Source organism: Rhineura floridana, chromosome 5 (genome assembly GCF_030035675.1).
Source record: "Rhineura floridana isolate rRhiFlo1 chromosome 5, rRhiFlo1.hap2, whole genome shotgun sequence".
In the NCBI taxonomy this organism is placed as follows: Eukaryota; Metazoa; Chordata; class Lepidosauria; order Squamata; family Rhineuridae; genus Rhineura; species Rhineura floridana.
Genome location: NC_084484.1, coordinates 11,715,545 through 11,733,539, shown reverse-complemented (window position 1 = coordinate 11,733,539; position 17,995 = coordinate 11,715,545). Strand labels below are relative to the sequence as shown.

Sequence of the window (17,995 nt, the reverse complement as noted above, 5' to 3'; positions counted from 1 at the left end):
TGGTAATTCTCTGCAAAGCAATAGATAGATAGATAGATAGATAGATAGATAGATAGATAGATAGATAGATAGATAGATAGATAGATAGATAGATAGATAGATAGATAGATAGATAGATAGATAAGACAGTTTTGAAAGCAACAAACAGAACTTCACTCAAGCTTGCTCTGGATCCCTACAAGGATTCCGTTAATTACCTAATATATATATATATATATATATATATATATATATATATATATAATCGTCTGAGATCAGAAAAATGAAAAGATATAAGAATTGGATCATTAATGACCACCAGGAGGTCGCACTTAAAAATAAAACGTAAAAATGGAGAGGATTCCATCCCTAGTGTGCAGCTCCACCTAGGGCACTTATTTGAATTGGCACTCACTCCAGTACTCAACTCGACAGGGAATAAAGTTAATCTTTACTTCTCTCTCTCTCTCTCTCTCTCCCCCCCTGTCTCTTGCCTCCAACTTTAAAGACTCCTAGCACCAAAAATATAGATGGACATATTTGCCAGCAATTTGGCAGATTTCTGATGTCAGTAATTTTCAAAACAGTGACTCATAATCATAAAACACTATGGGAGTTTAAGAGATTCTTATCTTACTCACCCAAAAATGTAAAGGCTGCCCTAGAAGGAGAACCATGCAGCTATTGTTCTGGCACCTCAGAAGAGTGACCATTCCTAAAATCCTCCCCCACTTCTGCTAGATTTTAAGTTATAGACTACTCCTTTTTTTAAAAAAAATAACTATTTGAAAGTGCCCTGAAAAAACAAAACAAAACCCCAAATGTATCTGCCTGAAATTTGAGAAGCTTAATCCGTGCTGAGGGGCTCCTCTACCTGCAAATTTCATCCACTAAAGTTATAGCAATGTTTTGATTCTCCATAATAGTGAATAGAAATAGTTAAATTTTTAATTCAGCTGATTTAGACCCAAAACATGAGGCAAATCAGACAGCAACTCAGAAGAGACTGGTCTTCTTCCTGAAGTTACAGATGGAGATTCAAACAAAATCTTGGCACCAGGGCCAGTTCTAAAGGGCGACCAGGTGGGGCATTGGCCCGAGGGCCCCAGAGCTACAGGGGTCCCTGAGGGGCCCCTCCGCTCCCCTTCTGTGATCCACGGTAACAGCCACAGATTGTAGGACAGCAGGAGCTTTCGAGTCGTCCGCCATCCCCCCACTTCACCTACTTTTCTCTCTGCACATGCAGAGTTGCCATCAATCAAGATGGCGGCTGAGGTTTCCCTAAGGGGCTGAAGCCTCTGCCGCCATCTCAGTATGGAATGGTACTATCCATTCCACAACTTTAGAACTCATAGCTTCTCATTTCCAACTTTGTTCTGCTGGATGTGTAGACCAGGCCTATGTACGTACCTTTCAGAGAGCATTTTGGTTTAGCTTAATTCCTAAATGACATGTTTAACATTTATGTTGGTTTATAACAGTTTCACTGAAACTGTAGTTTGGTGACAATGCTGAAATTTCTGTTGCCACTAGCTCCCCTTACAGAACTACAGTTCCTAGAGAATTACCACAAAATTCAAGATTTGCCTGAAGAGTTGAGCCCCTAGCTCAAAACATTAATGCCGCACACTGAGTACATAGCTTTAGGGAAGTCACTATTCTCTCAGTCACAGTCTAACAACTGCTCTATACGGATTAGTAATACTGATCTGCTTATTGTAGAGGTTTGCTGACAGAATGTATGTGAACCACTTCAAACACTTGGAATACGCTTTATAAATGCAAAGTATTATTATGTTCTTGATGGTGTAGTGACCTTCAATGAACAAATACATTAGTGCTAGATCTCCTGGTAAATATATAGCTGAGTTGAAAGCCACATTGCATGTCCTCATTTCTCTTTCTATAGTGCCTCGAGCAAATACAGAAACTCCCCCCTTTTTTCTCTTGGCACACTTATGGATGGTGCTGCATAATCAGCCTGGATGGGTTTCACTACCGCTGGGCAGCTCAGATTAGTCATATTGCATACACTGCCTTTGAACTTTAGTTGAGCATGGAGTGCCCTGAAGTAATATAACTGAAAGTGAGTTGCTCAAGTTTTTTTTTTTTAAGTCTTTGGGTTTGAGAAACATTTTGTTGCAAAAATAGGCCAATCTCAATAGTTTTTAAGAGAATTAGAGGGGTATTATATCATTGACCAGATGAAGGCAATGGTAAGCCACGTCTGAATACCGCTTACCATGAAAACCCTATACATAGGGTTGCCATAAGTTGGAATTGATTTGAAGGCAATCCATTTCATATCATTGGCACACTCATTTCTTTTCTCCCACTGTCATCTCAGGTCATAGCGGTTTGGCAGATTTTTTATGAAGCGCTACAGAAACATGCAAAAAAAGACATGGAACAGCAATAGCTCCATGTCTCTTACAATGTCTAGATTGCCTGCAATCTGCAAATAAATTAAACTTGAGTACAAACCAGTTTAATCCTATCAATGTCCACATAATTAACAAACTCAACCTAATCCCAAACACATTACTTGATAATAGGTCCCCCTAAGTTTAATAGATTGAGGTGTAATTAACTTAAATTCAATCATTCTAGTAGGATATTTTAAAAGAAACAAAACACCCTTTAAATTCGTTCTCTGATCTGTTGTCCTTCTCCACCAGTGTTTATTCTTTATTATCACAAAAAAATGATCACAACTGGAAACTCATTTCTAATTTGGTAGCATGATGAATGGTGAGGTTTATGCAGAAACAACAAAGTTCTACACATGCAAGGATGTGCTGGGTGGGGCTACAATGCGTGCAGCGGTCTGACACTTAACTTTTTTGTGCTTACAAAATATTTTATACTCAGATTTTTATCCGAGCAATTAATCAAACTGAGCCAAAACTACACTTCTTTTTTTAAAAAATCATTCTTTCCATTAGGCTGAATACTCCCAGGTAAGGGCACAGGGCACCAACTGTAGTCAGAAGAGATACATTTGATTTTCTGTTTGATTTTTGGATAGGATTGTACTGTAAATGTACTCTTTGTGTCTGATTTTGACAAACAAATAATAAAAATGTAATTAGAAAAGCAAAACTAGTATCAGGAGGACTTTACTGGCTGCCAGTTGTCTACCGGGCCCAATTCAAGGTGTTGGTGTTGACCTTTAAAACCCTATACGGTTTTGGCCCAGTTTATCTGAAGGAGCGCCTCCAGAATCACCAATTATGCCGCCTGACAAGATCAGCCTCTCAAGACCTTCTCTCGGTCCCACCGGCTAAAACAGCTAGGCTGGTCCGGACCAGAGAGAGGGCATTTTCGGTTGTGGCCCCCACCCTCTGGAATTCCCTTCCATATGATCTCCGACATGCTCCCTCCCTGATAGGTTTTCGTCGAGCCTTAAAAACCTGGCTATTCAGGCAGGCCTATGGGATTAAGGAGGATTAATTTTATGATGTTTTAATTGGAAATTGGTTTTAAATTGTTTAGGACTGTGGTTTGTTTTTGTATATGTATATTATGTATAGCTTTTTGCTATTGTAAGTCGCCTAGAGTGTCCACTAACCTGGACAGATAGGCAACCAATAAATAAAATTTTATTATTATTATTATTATTATTATTATTATTATTATTATTTTATTTACACCAATAAACAGTAACAGACTTTCAGCCTAAAGGTTAATTGCAAGTACAATAGGACTTTATCTTAAGCAAATGTGTGCCAGACTCAGATCATGAAACATAAAAATGCCATTGCTTTTGTATATGATCATGGTGTGCATTACTGAGACCAGGGTGGGTGAGCTGGGAGGAGTTGATCTGATCCAGCTTTGTCCACCTGGATACTCAGTGCAACACCAGTACAGGTTGCAGGGACAGGGGAGGGGAGGAGTTGCTGTGGTCTACTGAACTTCCATCCTTGTCACCAGGAAACCACTCTGTCTTGGAGCTGACTGTGAGGCCTGAACCTGGTGTCAGGCCAAGGAGACAGTACACTAGGGTTGCTGCTGGTGTACCATCCACCCTATTGCCCGACAGCTTCTCTACCTGAGCTGGCAGAGGCCATCTCAGCTGTGGCATTGGAAGAGCCCTGGGTGATTTCAATGTCCATGCTAAGGCTACCTCTAGTGTTCTGGTTTGGGACTTCATGGCCTCCATGACAATCATGCGGCTGTCTCAAGTTGTCACCGGCCCGACGCATAGGACAGGGTACATCCTTGACTTGATTTTTTGCTCCAGATGGAGGAAGGGGTGGTCTGGAGATAGGGGGGTGGATGTCACCCCATTGTCATGGTTAAACTACTTCCTGGTGAAGTTCAGACATATGGCTCAGATCCTCCCCTGCAGGGGTGGTGGACAGATTAAGATGGTCCACCTTCGGAGACTAATGGAATCTACAAGATTCCTGAATGCCCTGGGGGAGTTCCCAGTAGATAGAGCAGGTGACCCTGTTGAAGCCCTTGTCATGCTGTGGAACAGCGAGGCGTGTTGGGCTCTTGACATGGTTGTCTGTCATCGCCTTCTCCGGTATCGTGGAGTCTGGTGAGCTAAGGGCAATGAAACACCAGTGAGCTAAGGGCAATGAAACAGGCTGGATGACAGCTAGAAATATGTGCTGTAAGGCTAATCGGGCACACGTAAAACATCATAACCGTGCCTACTGTGCAGTGGGGAGGGTGGCTAAGAAGGCCCACTTCTCTGCAACCATTGAATGCTCAAGTAGCCGTCCAGTGGAGTTTTTCCATATTGTCAGGGATCTGCTGACATCAACTCCAGGAAATGGAGTTTTAGACCTTTTGGAGGCCCAATGTGAATTGTTTGCAAGGCACTTTGAGTGTAAAGTTGTTCGCCTCCGTAGCAATCTTGCTGCCCCATTCACATCTACTGTAGTCCCCAGTATGGCATCCAGTGCAATGTCTGCTGCAACGTCTTGGGAAGTTGATTTCAGTTGATGTGGTCTGATGACATGGCCATGGTGCTTGTGATGATGTGGCCAGCAACGTGTCCACCCTTGCCCTTCTTGGTTTATTAAAGCTTACCGATGGGGTTTGACTAAGTGGAGGGAAGGAAGTGGTTCCAGCTCCCCTGAAAGAGACATTAATCCAGCCACTCCTGAAAAAGCCCACCCTGCATCCACTGGTTTGTGACAATTACTGACCGGTCGCAAATACCCCCCTCTTAGGGAAGATGATTGAGAGGGTTGTGGTGCAGCCACTGCAAGTACTCTTGGATGAAACAGATTATCTTGACCCATCCCAGTCTGGGTTCAGGCCTGGTTATGGGACTGAATCGGCCTTGGTTGCCCTGATGGATGACATTTATCGGGAGAAGGACAGGGGGAGTGCGACCCTGTTATTCTTACTTGATCTCTTGATGGCTTTTGATACCATTGACCATAGTATCCTTCTGGGCCAACTTGGTGAGATGGGTATTGGAGGCACTGTTTTACATGGGTTCCAATCCTATCTCCAAGGTCATTTTCAGATAATATCATTGGGTGATTCTCTTTCGGCCCCCTGGCAGTTGTGCTGTGGAGTACCACAGGATACCATCTTGTCCCCCATGCTGTTTAACATCTATATGAAGCCCTTGGGAGCAGTCATCAGGAGCTTTGGGGCGAGGTGTCAGCAGTATGCTGATGATAGCCAGCTCTGTTTCTCCATAACATCTGAATTGGGAGGGGCTGTGCAAGCTCTGGACCACTGCCTGGACTCGGTGGTGGGCTGGATGAGGGCCAATAAACTGAGTCTGTATCCTAGCAAAATGGAGGCACTTTCCCCAGGGAGGCATGCCTGGTTCCATCATTGTCTTTGTTTAGGCACCAGGCAAACATATTTTAATTTACCCTGTTATTTTTAATTGACCTCTCAGCAGCACTTGATACCATTGACCACAGTATCCTTCTGGGTCGACTTGGTGAGATGGGTATTGGAGGCACTATTTTACAGTGGTTCCAATCCTATCTCCAGGGTTGTTTTCAGAGAATAGCATTGGCTGATTGTCTTTTGGCCCCCTGGCAGTTGTGCTGTGGGGTGCCACAGGGTACTATCTTGTCCTTCATGCTGTTTAACTTCTATATGAAGCCCTTGGGAGAGGTCATCAGGAAAACTGGGGAGAGGTGCCAGCAGTACGCTGACAATGCCCTGCTCTATTTCTCTGTAACATCTGATTTGGAAGAAGCTGTGCAAACTCTGGACCGCTGCCTGGACTTGGTGGTGGGCTGGATGAGGGCCAGAAAACTGAGTCTGAATCCTAGCAAGACAGAGATGCTGTGGGTTGGTGATTCCCAAGTTTGGAAAATTGGTCAGTTGCCTGCTTTGGATGGCGTTGTACTCCCTCTGAAAGAGCAGGTCCGTAGGTTGGGGGTGTCCCTTGATTCATCTTTGTCGCTAGAGACCCAGGTGACCTCAGTGCCTAGGAGTGCCTTTTACCAGCTTCGGCTGGTAAGACAGCTGCGGCCGTTTCTGACCACTGTTGTCCATGCACTGGTAACTTCCAGATTGGATTACTGTAATGAACTCTATGTGGGGCTACCCTTGAGGTTGGTCTGAAAGCTGCAGCTGGTGCAAAATGCGGCTGCAAGACTGCTCACTGGGGCAGGGTATTGCTAATATGTCACCCCACTTCTGAAAGAATTGCACTGGCTACCTATTAGCTACTGGGCCAAGTTCAAGGTTCTAGTTTTGGTATACAAAGCCCTATACAGCTTGGGACCAGGTTAGATGAAAGACCGTCTTATCCCTAATATACCCAGTCAGTCACTGCACTCTGCAGGTAAGGGCCTGCTGCAGACACCATCTTATCAGGAGGTCCATTCTGCACAACATATGAAATGGACCTTTAGTGTAGTGTCACCTACCCTTTGGAATTCCCTCCCCCTAAATATTAGACAGACATCATCTCTGTTACCTTTCTGGTGCCTAGTGAAGACTTTCCTCTTTCAACAAGCCTTTTACGTTGAGACCTTATCCCAGTCTGCGTCTGCATTGGAATTGCTTTATAGTATGTTTTTAAACATTTTCTTCTTCTTCTTTTTAAATATGTTTTTAGAGCTTTTTCTAACAAATGTTTTTAAATATGTTTCATTTTAATGTATTTTAAAGTCTGTTTTTATGATGTTTTAAAGTGTTTTTGGTGCTTTTATTTGCCGCCCTGGGTTGCTACTGGGAGGAAGGGCGGGATATAGATCAAATAATAAATAAATAAATAAATACAATTGCCCCTCACTGTACACAACAGTGTATCTTCCTTTTTAAATATCATGTTGCTATGCTACATTCCACCATTTAATATGGAGGAGGAATTGACCCGCTTGGATTCCAAAGTAGATTCACCTGCTCTGATCTGGGTAGATCATGTCCTGGATTGGATCAAAGGCCCACTTCAGAATCTGCAGTCCAACGGATTCCATTATTAGGTGTTCTGAGGAGCGTGCACTACCTCCGCAACCCCCCTGTCTGCAAAAAAAACCCTTTAAAATTTCTAACAGAGGATTTCTGGCTGGCCAGAGCCTAAGCAGCTGACATGTGGGGCTCTTTGCTGCTGGATGCTTTGAATACACACAGACAAATTCCCTAAGGAGTGTTGGGTTTTGATGATTCAGTCACTCTCAGGGGTAATTGTATGGGGCTGGTGGTGAAATGTCTGCCCCCATTTAAATACTGGGTACTGCAGTTTTTAAAACATGTTTCCAGAAAGATTTTTTTAAAGGATTATCCATTAAAAATCCACCCAGAAATGGGACTAGATAGTCCAGACTTTAGTGGATCCATCCATCCCTCACCAGCACCATGAAAGATGAATGGGAAAAGGACTGTGAGATTAAGCTGCTTACATCCATCGGTATTCATTGCACATCAGCACTTAAAAATAAGTTTTTGCTCCACCCACCCCTCCTCCACGAAAGGTGAATGGAAAAAGGGCTTTGACATTAAACAAGGCTGTGCATGTCCACTACTGATAATTAGCAGTTTAAAAATGGTAAAGTGGTAGATACAACTTTCTTCCCAAAAGAGCTGCCGCACGTGCCCAAGGTTAAAGGATAAAATGTGTGTGTATTGTGGGGAAAGAGATAGGTGGGTAAAGGTTGCCAAACTGGCTTTGCAGGTTTGAAGTCACTCCCACCAGTAAGAGGAATAATAGTGCTGACTAGTTTCACATGGAAAATAGTTGCATATGTACATCACAATAGGGAAAAAAAAACCCTTAATAAAACAAGGATGCAAAAGAACATGGTAAAAGAGCAGAATCAGCATGGTAACTACAGGCTGGGGCATGCATCATACCAATCATGAGCAAGCAAGAAGCAACAGTGTCAGAGAAAAAATGCTAATGTGGGTTGAATCTACTAAATGTGGAATTTGGCCATGCTAGGCAGCTTCCCGATTACTATAGCGGAGAGATACCACTTTGTCTAAGGTCACCCATCAAGTTCATGGCTGAGATTCAGCCATGAATTTAGATCTTGTTTAGGTTTTACCCTTATCATTTTGTGAGTCCAGAGTATGTGTACTTAAAGTGTCTGTCTTGTTCCTTACCTGTTTTAGTCCCTTCCCTTCCCTTTATGTTCCTCGTTTATTTTTAGTTAGATTGCACACCTTTGTGGTAGGGACATGTTTGTATTCATTTTTTTTTTCTGTACAGTGCCATGTGCATTGATGGTGCTATATAAACAAACAACAACACAAGATTAGAATATTTGAACCAAGACTTTTCCAGCTCACCACTCAACCACTTCACAAAACAATAACTCCTCAAAGTTTTCCGTTTCTCTCACTCAGGTGAGTAGCTCCACTGGTTTCACTGGGATGCACATTAGTAAAATGTATTCCTAAATCGATATGTTATGTTTACATTATTTAAAGAAAGATGTTTTGATGTCACAGCACAGCTTTGTTACAATAGAGATGACTGCCCTCCATTTCTGAATTGCACAGCAGAGCAGATGGAAAGAAATGTAATTTGGCACACCACTCATGGGAAATTATGTGGCATTTGCCCCTAACACCGTGTAGTCACAAGCAGCCTCTTTGGAAGAAATTCACAGCAGAACCTCCACATTAAAAAGGGCATGCACCTTCAGGAAAGGGGAGGAATCCACTAAAATACACGTTGCTTATGGCATATTTCCAGAAGAAATAACATTAATGCTGACATTTTTTAAAAAAATCCTTGCTGCTTTTACGAACAGTGGGTTCTGACAGCATGCAGGTCAAGGAGGTTTATGGGAGAGTGTCAGCTGAGGTTGGAGGAAAAAATATCATCAGTTGATGGAAACCAATTATAAGAACACAATAAAAGTTCAACTGGATCAGGCCCAAGGTCCATCTAGTTCAGGATCTTGTTTCCCCACAGTGGACAACCCGATCATGCTGGGCACTCACAATCAGAGAATGAAAGAGATAGAAGTGATGGGTTTCTTATGTTGTTTGTCCCCAACAGGACGTACTGCCTTTGAACATGCATGCTGGATTAGCTTTTCTATTTGGTTATACTGCTACTCTGAACATCAAGCTACCCAGTCCAGAATATATTTTTTTTCCTGTTCACGCCATCCCAAATGTTTTGGGCCATATGGCACCCAAGTACTTGCCAAAGGCACATCGTAAAATAAACACATAATTCTCACACCTGATGGTACATAGAGGTGTACCACAATCCCAAAAGGAAAAATGTCATGCATGAGGCAATGAGAAATAGCTTATTCTAAAATCAGCAGTCTCACATTCATTACACTGATAGCAAACTAGATACGTTGATGCTGTCTATCAAACAGACCACTAGTTAATTTCCCTAAAGCTGCTAGTCACTAGAAGATGTAAACGCATCCAAGGAGACCACAGAAGAAAAATTCTCTCTCCTCAGCATTCCTCACCACTTTTAGAGATAGCACGCCACCACTTCTGTCCCAGCATTCTGTATACGTTTCACCAAATACTCATGACCCAAAATCAGAAGATTTTTTTTTATAAAGCATAGCCTCAAGTTTGCAGATAATTTGTGTAAACCTAAAATTGTGGAATTTGGCTGCAAGCATTGCCTTCACACCAGGGGAAGCTAATAAAAAGTACTCTTATCCACATTAGCTATTTGGGGCTTTAGATGGATCTAGATCTACGATCCTGCTTTACCTGATGAAGTAAAGAAGACGACTGATAAATATTCTACTGATGATATTAGAAAGAAAGATGAGAAGCATACACACTCTGTTGGTACATACTTTAAATATTTCTGGAGGCAGCTCAAGACAATAGGCGGCTGTGGTGGAAAATCAAAAATGACACCCACACCCTTCATTAATTAACACAAAACATGATCTTCTGGGAAGTTCTCCCAGTACTAACATGAATGTAAATTGCATTAAAAAATTCCCAGTGGATTGTGCCCAGATAGGTCAGCTCTAGGAAAGGGATCAGTTAGCTGGTGCCACTTTGAAAGCATTCCTTTAATCTAACATGCCGTATCAATTCAAGTTTGTTCTTTGTCCACTATCCACTGCTTTTATCAGTTGGATTTTTCCCCTCTCCAAAAATATGGATATTAATATTGATATTGTGTTTCAAAATACTGATATATTGAAAGGAAGTATCAATCAAAAGAAAGAAAATATCAATATTCTGGAAAATATCGGTATTATGAAAGAAAATATTGATAAAGGAAAGGAAAGCAGTTTTGCCGCAGTCTCCTCATTCTCTGTTATGAGTGACTAAGGCAAGCAGACACCGGCTGTTTTTCTTTTGGAAAGGAAAGGAGGAAAGCACCTTTCAGAGCCCCTCCCTGACTCCTCAGCAAGCCTAGAGTCAATGTGGGGGAGACAAAGCTTGCTTCCTCCCACTTATAATTGGATTATTGAAGTGGTGGGGGTGGGAGGAGGGTTGTACTGCTGTGCTATGAGTAAAATCAATAAAAGAACAATATGTTAAAGGGAATGGTGTCAAGGGAAAGCCACTGAGGTTCACAGCAAACAGCTCCTCGAAGATGAATATGTGAACTACTGAAAAATCCAATGCTAAATTCAAATTCAACTGAATTCTTGCCCATCCCTAGTCAGCTCTCTCTGCCTTCACTCTATTGAGCATTAAAATCTGCCACCTGAGGTGACTACCTAAGTTTGTCTCATGATTGGGCCAGATCTGGACACCACACATTTTCCTGATTCCAATCTGTATTTGTATGCAGTGACTTAAAATGGCTACAGGTCTTCCTCTATCTAAATATCTACATAAATGCTAAACTGCTACTATCTTGTGACAAAACACTCAACAGTCCACTTACACCATTTCCAGTTCTGCAACACCACTAGCCTTTCTCACAGACAAAAACCCTGGAGATGATGCAGTCTAAATGTTCCCTTTCTGTGCATTTTTTCTTCAGAAAAGGAGGACATGGCTCATTGTCACATTTAATTATGTGCATGTTCTAATTTTGTAATTTACATAACTGGATACACTCACACATGGGCGCGCGCACACACACACACACATACACATACAAATAAGCCTGCAATTTAATTCTAATGGAGTTCCACAGCTAAGCAAGTTAAGTAGGTAGATTTTCATCTCTTCCATTGAAATTATGGGTTACGGCATTCTTTAGAATGGTAATGAGCTCTGGAATACAATTGTAAAGGTAACAAACAGGCAAATCTGATTTCCTTCTCCAGCATAAGGCCAAAATGCCAACTCCATTCCTCTGCTTTTGCACCCCTGACTTTTCACTCATTCTGAATCTCATCCTTTTATTTGGAAATAGGTGATAGTTCCCTAATATTTATAGCAGAATTTCTACTTTATCGAAGACATATACACAATATACATTCAATCTGGTCTCATTCCCTCTTAACAAGGGATGGAAACGCTCAATGGAAACGCTGAGCTATAGTTTCTGGGTGGAATCTCAGACAGAAAATTCTTAGCACTGTCATCACTACCATTCTCAGGATGAAACCACAACACAACATAAAGTGATATAAAACTGACAAAAGTCTGTAGTGTAAATATACCCCCATGATCAGATGTTTTTATATACCAGCCACTGGATTCTGATATTCAGTGCTTCACTATGACAACTGAAATGCTTAAAAAGCAACAAAACCTCAGGGGTTGTTTTTATTTTAAGATTTTAAATGAAAATAAAACATGCATGAAGCTAAATTTTTTAAAAATCCCTCTACTGGTCACACAATTTAAATGATGAAAATTCTCCCTTCCATCAATAAATTTTACAACTGGCTATTCTTTTTCATTCAAAATAACTGAAACTAGCTGTTATTTAAGTTTTCTGATTATGAACGTTTTCAGGCTAAAATAATGTTTTGGATGGAGTGGCCTGCACATATTACATCATCACTTCTCTGTTTGTTAACTCTTGGGGGGGTGAGGACCAAGGCAGCAGAGGTGGAACACAAGGGGAAAGAATGAGGGAGGTCCCTCTCTAATCAAATAGTTCTTTTCCCAGCCACATTGCTAGACCACCTAATTGAAGAAACTGCACTTTACACATACAAAGTATAACTGAATCAAAAAGTGGACATTAAAATAAAGCTGCAGTCTTATGCATGCTTGTATGAAACTTAACTCCATCAGTATGTCTTACTTCAGAAGAAACATGTTTTTGATGGGAGAGTTAATGTGAAATATATCATTGTTCCTCTTTCTACACACTCAGCATTTTTGTTCTGGTTTTGCCACTTCTGGGTGGGACCTTGGCTGGCATTCAGTGGTTCTTGGCTTGTCCACTGGATGGGATTCAGGACAAGGGGCAGAAATAAGTGCAAAATCTGCTTTTTTTCACTTGAGATGTGTTGGTTAAAAAAAAAGTGGAGGCTGCAGAAGAGAAAAAAATAGCCTTACCCTTTGGGATTCTGGCAAAGTGAAAAACAAAACAAAACCGTGTCAGGCCATTTGTTGTTGTTTCTGCTGATCGGTTGACAACCTCTACATACAATGTAGATTTGGACAGAAGGTTATATGTCATTTTTTAAACTAACTAAATAAATCTGATCAATATTTTCTCCAAGTAGGATATTTTCTAAGATTTATTACATTTGACTATCATTTGACTTCTAAAATGAACATGTTCTTCTTTGAAATACTTTAACTCCGGCTGAAAGCAGAGAGCACATTGTAAAATGACTTACAAGTAGGGAAACCTGTTTTATACTGAATGAAATTATGGGCTTATTCCAGCCCAGTGCTTTCTATTCTGACAGGTAACAGCTCCCAAAGACTTTCCCAATCCTGCCAACTGAAGTTCATGTTTTTTAAACTAGAAATGCCAGAGAGGAATCTGGGAACCACTGCATGCAAAAATGTACTCTATCACGGAGCTATGGCCTTCCTTAGGCTGCTTTCATACATGGGGCTAACAGCGCTAGTTTAATGGATTAAAAAGGTAGCGCTTCATTCTGGATTTCAAAAATCCCTTTCACATTGCAGTACCTGTTATACCGGCATTTTGCGCAACAGTCGTTCACACACAGAGCAGAGTTTTTCTCCCCCCCCCTTCATTCGGCCTCACGCAACACTGGATGAGCAGGTCTTCACCTACCTTTGGTTTGAGGCCTGTTCTTTTGGTGCGTGGGGGGTTGAAAGAGGCGTGATCGTGATTGCGATCAGCTGAGAGGCGCGGCAGCGCAGCAGCAGAGGCTCTGGTTGAGCACAAGCAGCAGCACGCGAAGGCTGCTCTCTCAGGAGCAGCTGGGATCGGCGGGGAGGCGCGGCGGTGGCAGCGCAGCAGCGCACGAAGGCTGCATGCTGGGAGGGCTGTTGGTAAGGGCGGGAATGCACTGCATGCTGGGATGGCTGTCACGTGAGCAGCGGCAGCTAGCGCAAAACTCCTGCAATCTTCCGGGTTCCCAGCCTGCTATCGGAATTTTTCTGGTACAATAGGGCCCCGCTAATGTGGCGGGTTAGGGACCAGGCCCCCGCCGTAAAGCAGAAATCGCCATAAAGCAGAGCCCCATAGACTATAATGGGCAGCGTCACGCGAAAATGACATCAAAATGCCGCACAACGGAAAAAAAAGCGGAACAAGCGCCGTAATGCAGGGCCTTTCCCTAACTGAAAACTGCCGCATGAACGAAGCGCTGTAAAGCGGAACACCGTAAAGCAGGGCCCTACTGTATCATTTATTGCAGAAATTAGCGCTAAACTTCCACTACATTCCACCAGAATTCCTGAGCTACCTGTTATGTCATGTGAAAGCTCAAATCTTATGAGCAAATTAACAGGAAATAAATCGTCAGAATAACGGAATAAAGTGCTGTGTGAAAGCACCCCTTGTCTTCTCATAGGAATCCAACACAGTCCTCTCTTCCTGTGCCATGGTAGTATTGTGGAAGGCACTCTATAGAATGGTTAGGCTTTTTAGTTCAAACTAAGGTTCTCTCAAACACTATGCAAAGTGCTGTTTTCCAGGTCTGCATGTGCAGCACTTCTGCTCCTGCAGAGACTAGTTAACACACTTGAAGCCTGGGCAAAAGTAGCTGTAATGTGAGGTGCAGAACACCGCAATCCAAAGTGAACAGCTTGGCTGCACTTCTTAGCACCTAGATATGTGAAGGCATGGGGGGGGACAGATAAATGAGGGGGAGCAGGGTTGTTTGGTTTTTTTTTTCATTTTTTCCCGGTCTTCTCCAGGGCCTTCACATCTCTACCGGCAACTGATGTAGAAGCTGCATAGCAGGGGCAGAAGGGGTTGCACTAGACCGCATGCACACACCTGCTTCCTCTCTGAATATGGAGAGAGGAGGATTTAGGTCTTTGTGAATCTTTCTTTCATAAATTGGTTAAAACAATATGTTAAAAGAGCTGAAGGAATTTTTCAACTCTTCTACTCATTTTTAAGCCTCCTTTCCACCCAAATATTTTAAGGAAAAGCTAGAGAGATTTAGGGTTTTTTTGCAGTTGGTGCTGATGTGTTTATCCTGATATTATTATTATTATTATTATTATTATTATTATTATTATTATTATTATTCAGTTAGTTGCTTAAAACACATAAGTAAGTCAATCTACAATCAAAATGAAAACAAAAACTCTTGGAAAACCAGGGCAATGGGTCCTAAGTCTGTACCTATAGTCTATGTATCAACAATCCAGCCCCTCTCTTCACCTCTAGTTTCCTGAGTTAGATGGAAGTGAAGAATGGGTATTGCGTGCAAGTCCTAACATACAACAGCAAGGCAGTTTCTTACCTGACCTTGTTAGGGGAAACCAACTTGGAGTGGATGGTATTCTTGGACATAAAGTTTCTTAGGTGGAGTCAGAACAAGGAGTGCAGTCTGACAGCTACTCTCATTTTGGGCACAGAGAGAATGAGAGAGAAGATGTTCTGTCCAGGGGGAAAAACCTATGGGAGGAAGCAATGGTGAACAACATTTCACAGGTTGTGTCATTTTAGGGTGGGACTCCCAAACTAGGCCACACTCACAGTTAGGGAGGAAATCACCAAATGGTGAAGTACTTTGAGGAAGTATTTCACTTTACATACCTGGGGATGGTAAATTGACTCAGGTTATATGAACCCAGGACTTCCTATTGCAAATAACATGCTGCTGATGATATCAAAGAGGGAATGAGTTCTGATTTACAAGATGAGCCCACCCTTCCCAATATTTACCAGGCCAGTTTCTAGATAGTTATTCAAGCACTCTCACTTTTAATTTATTTGTTTTTTTCTAATATGAAGCCATGAATAATATGTTACTGGTGGCAACAAAAAGTAAAAAACACACACTCTTAGTCAGAAGTTATTAGGGAATTCAAACCTGTTATTTGAAAAACATAGCAGAGCCCTGGATTTCAGAATTTGTTATACTTCTGTATTCACAGGAAATTTGGAATGTAATTTTTTTTATGGCGATAACATTTTCCAGGTACTAGTACAATACAGTGAAAAGGGAATAGCACCTTTGGCTAGTAATTTCACAATCCAGATTCAGGGTATATATAAATTACAAATTTATATCAATTTTATATACATTTATGTGTCATGATTCTCCCTACCCATAAGGACTCCTGGGAGCTGCTGTTTAGTGAAAGCACTGAGAGTTCTCTGTTAGAGATTCTTAGCTTCCTATCCCACTATCACAAAGAATAACAGTTCCACGAGGTTCCTAGTGCTCTTATGCTCCTAGCAACACTATCATGCTGATCAGTGAATTAGCAGTTGTTAATCTACGGAGGTATTGTGATGTGAATCATAATCATGATTCTGAACCAAATCTTGAGTGTTTTTATTAATAATAATAATAATTTCAATTTACTTTTTTTTAAAAAAGTAGGATAGAATGCTTTAAAATAAATAAATATGAAACAGTTGACATAATTGAAAATGAGCATGTACAGATCTCATTGATTTCATTAGCAGAGAGTTAACAACGTAACTTTTCCATCAGGCTGCAATTCTATAGCCCCTGGGAGAAAATGGAATGCAAGGTAGATAATGGTATGCAAGAGACAATACAGAAATACTAGATACTGATTTTTTGCACTCAATGTATCTTTCAGAGATAAGGAAGAAACAATCTTGAAAGCTAAACTGCAAACTTCAAAACTTTTAACAATCCAAATTTTAATTTCCTAATTTAAAATCTCAGATTTATGATACTATGCATTAACTGACTCACTCTAGTAGATTTGGTGCACATATGGCAACTGAAATGCACATTGAGTTTGCCTCCATTCTCTTCAATTAGTCAAGGAATAACTCAAGCATGCAACTGAGATTCCTTCCCACAGAGAAATCTCCAAAATGGCCTCTGGGAGCATGGAATTTCACATGCACTTTGAAACCCCACAGAGCATGCCCCACATTATTTAGTTCAACTTTAAGCCAACTGTTAAACTGCATTTTAAGAATTTACTTATTTAGTTTGGCTGATTACATGTACAGCTTTTAAAGCTGTTCATATATTCATCTGTATTTGATAATGAGGTTGATGCTGTGAATTTTACATTAGCTGGAAGCTCTTTTTCCCTGTGATGATGCTGTTTAGGTCCAAACTGTACCACCTTGAAAAGAAATGTTAAAGGAAGCTGTCACAAGACTTTCTAATGTGAAATTTAAAACATTTCTTGCTGAAGTTCTAAGGGCAAGAATAGAAGAATCATAAATGACCAAGGGCTGTTCACTTCCATACCCTAAATCAGGCCTGCAATAGTAAGAAATGCTAGAAGGGTAGCCACGTTAATCTGTTATAAGTCTTCTAGCAGAGAAAAAAACAATACTGAGGTTTAAGTGCCACAAGTGTCTTTATCGTTTTAAACCAGGCCTGTATGACTTATTTGTTTATTTATTATTTGATTTATATCCTGCCCTTCCTCCCAGCAGAAGCCCATGACTTCTGTTCCACAAGACCAAATGCAGCCCATAAGCCCGGTTTGGTGATCCACTAGGGGCTTAATAAACCTCCTGCTTTTCTTGCCTGAGTGGGACAACAAAAATGGAAGTCATTTGGCACTTGCAAGGGCACAGTATGTAGCTGTTTGGTGGACCATAAGTTGTATAGGTTTGCCTTAAACTATGCTACGTGGGGGTGGGGAAATGAGTTTGGGGAACTTTAAAAGCCTACTCTCCTACTTATAATATGTTTATCTGACCCTTACTATATCCCCACTCTATGTCAGCCATGATCTAATTAACAGTTTACAAGCAAAGTGCATATCTTACAGTGTACAAGTATAAACAACAGCAAATGCCTAGCATCTATTGAAACAGCAGGTTCAGGTTAACACTCTCTGAATCAAAGTATTGGAAGAGGAGGAGGAGGAGAAGAAGAAGAAGAAGAAGAAGCCTTGAATTGGGTGGGCAAGCTTCCAGTAAATATGGATCATGGAAGACCTAGAATAAAATGGAAATCCTTAAACATTATAACCTAGAAAAGTATTTAGAGTGTGCAAAGAGAAAGAAAATATACCAGTTCTACCTTATGGCTGCAAATTAAAAAAAAATCAGAAAATAGAAAATAACTCAGAATTTGTTCTGCTGTTATACTAGCTACCAACA

General features: G+C 41.2%; 1 protein-coding gene across 5 annotated transcripts in view; it reads right to left on the bottom strand.

Annotated features, from left to right (window-relative positions):
- PCDH17 (protocadherin 17) overlaps positions 1 to 17,995 on the bottom strand; it is a 206,908-nt gene that overhangs the window by 106,572 nt on the left and 82,341 nt on the right. The window contains exon 4 of one of the 5 annotated variants that reach the window (XM_061629954.1): positions 16,933 to 17,001. The exons of the other annotated variants lie outside the window; for them this stretch is intronic. Coding sequence (XP_061485938.1) covers positions 16,982 to 17,001 — 20 coding nt within the window. The 3' untranslated portion in view covers positions 16,933 to 16,981. Of the gene's footprint in view, positions 1 to 16,932; positions 17,002 to 17,995 lie in introns of those variants that run through there. 5 annotated transcript variants of the gene reach the window in all.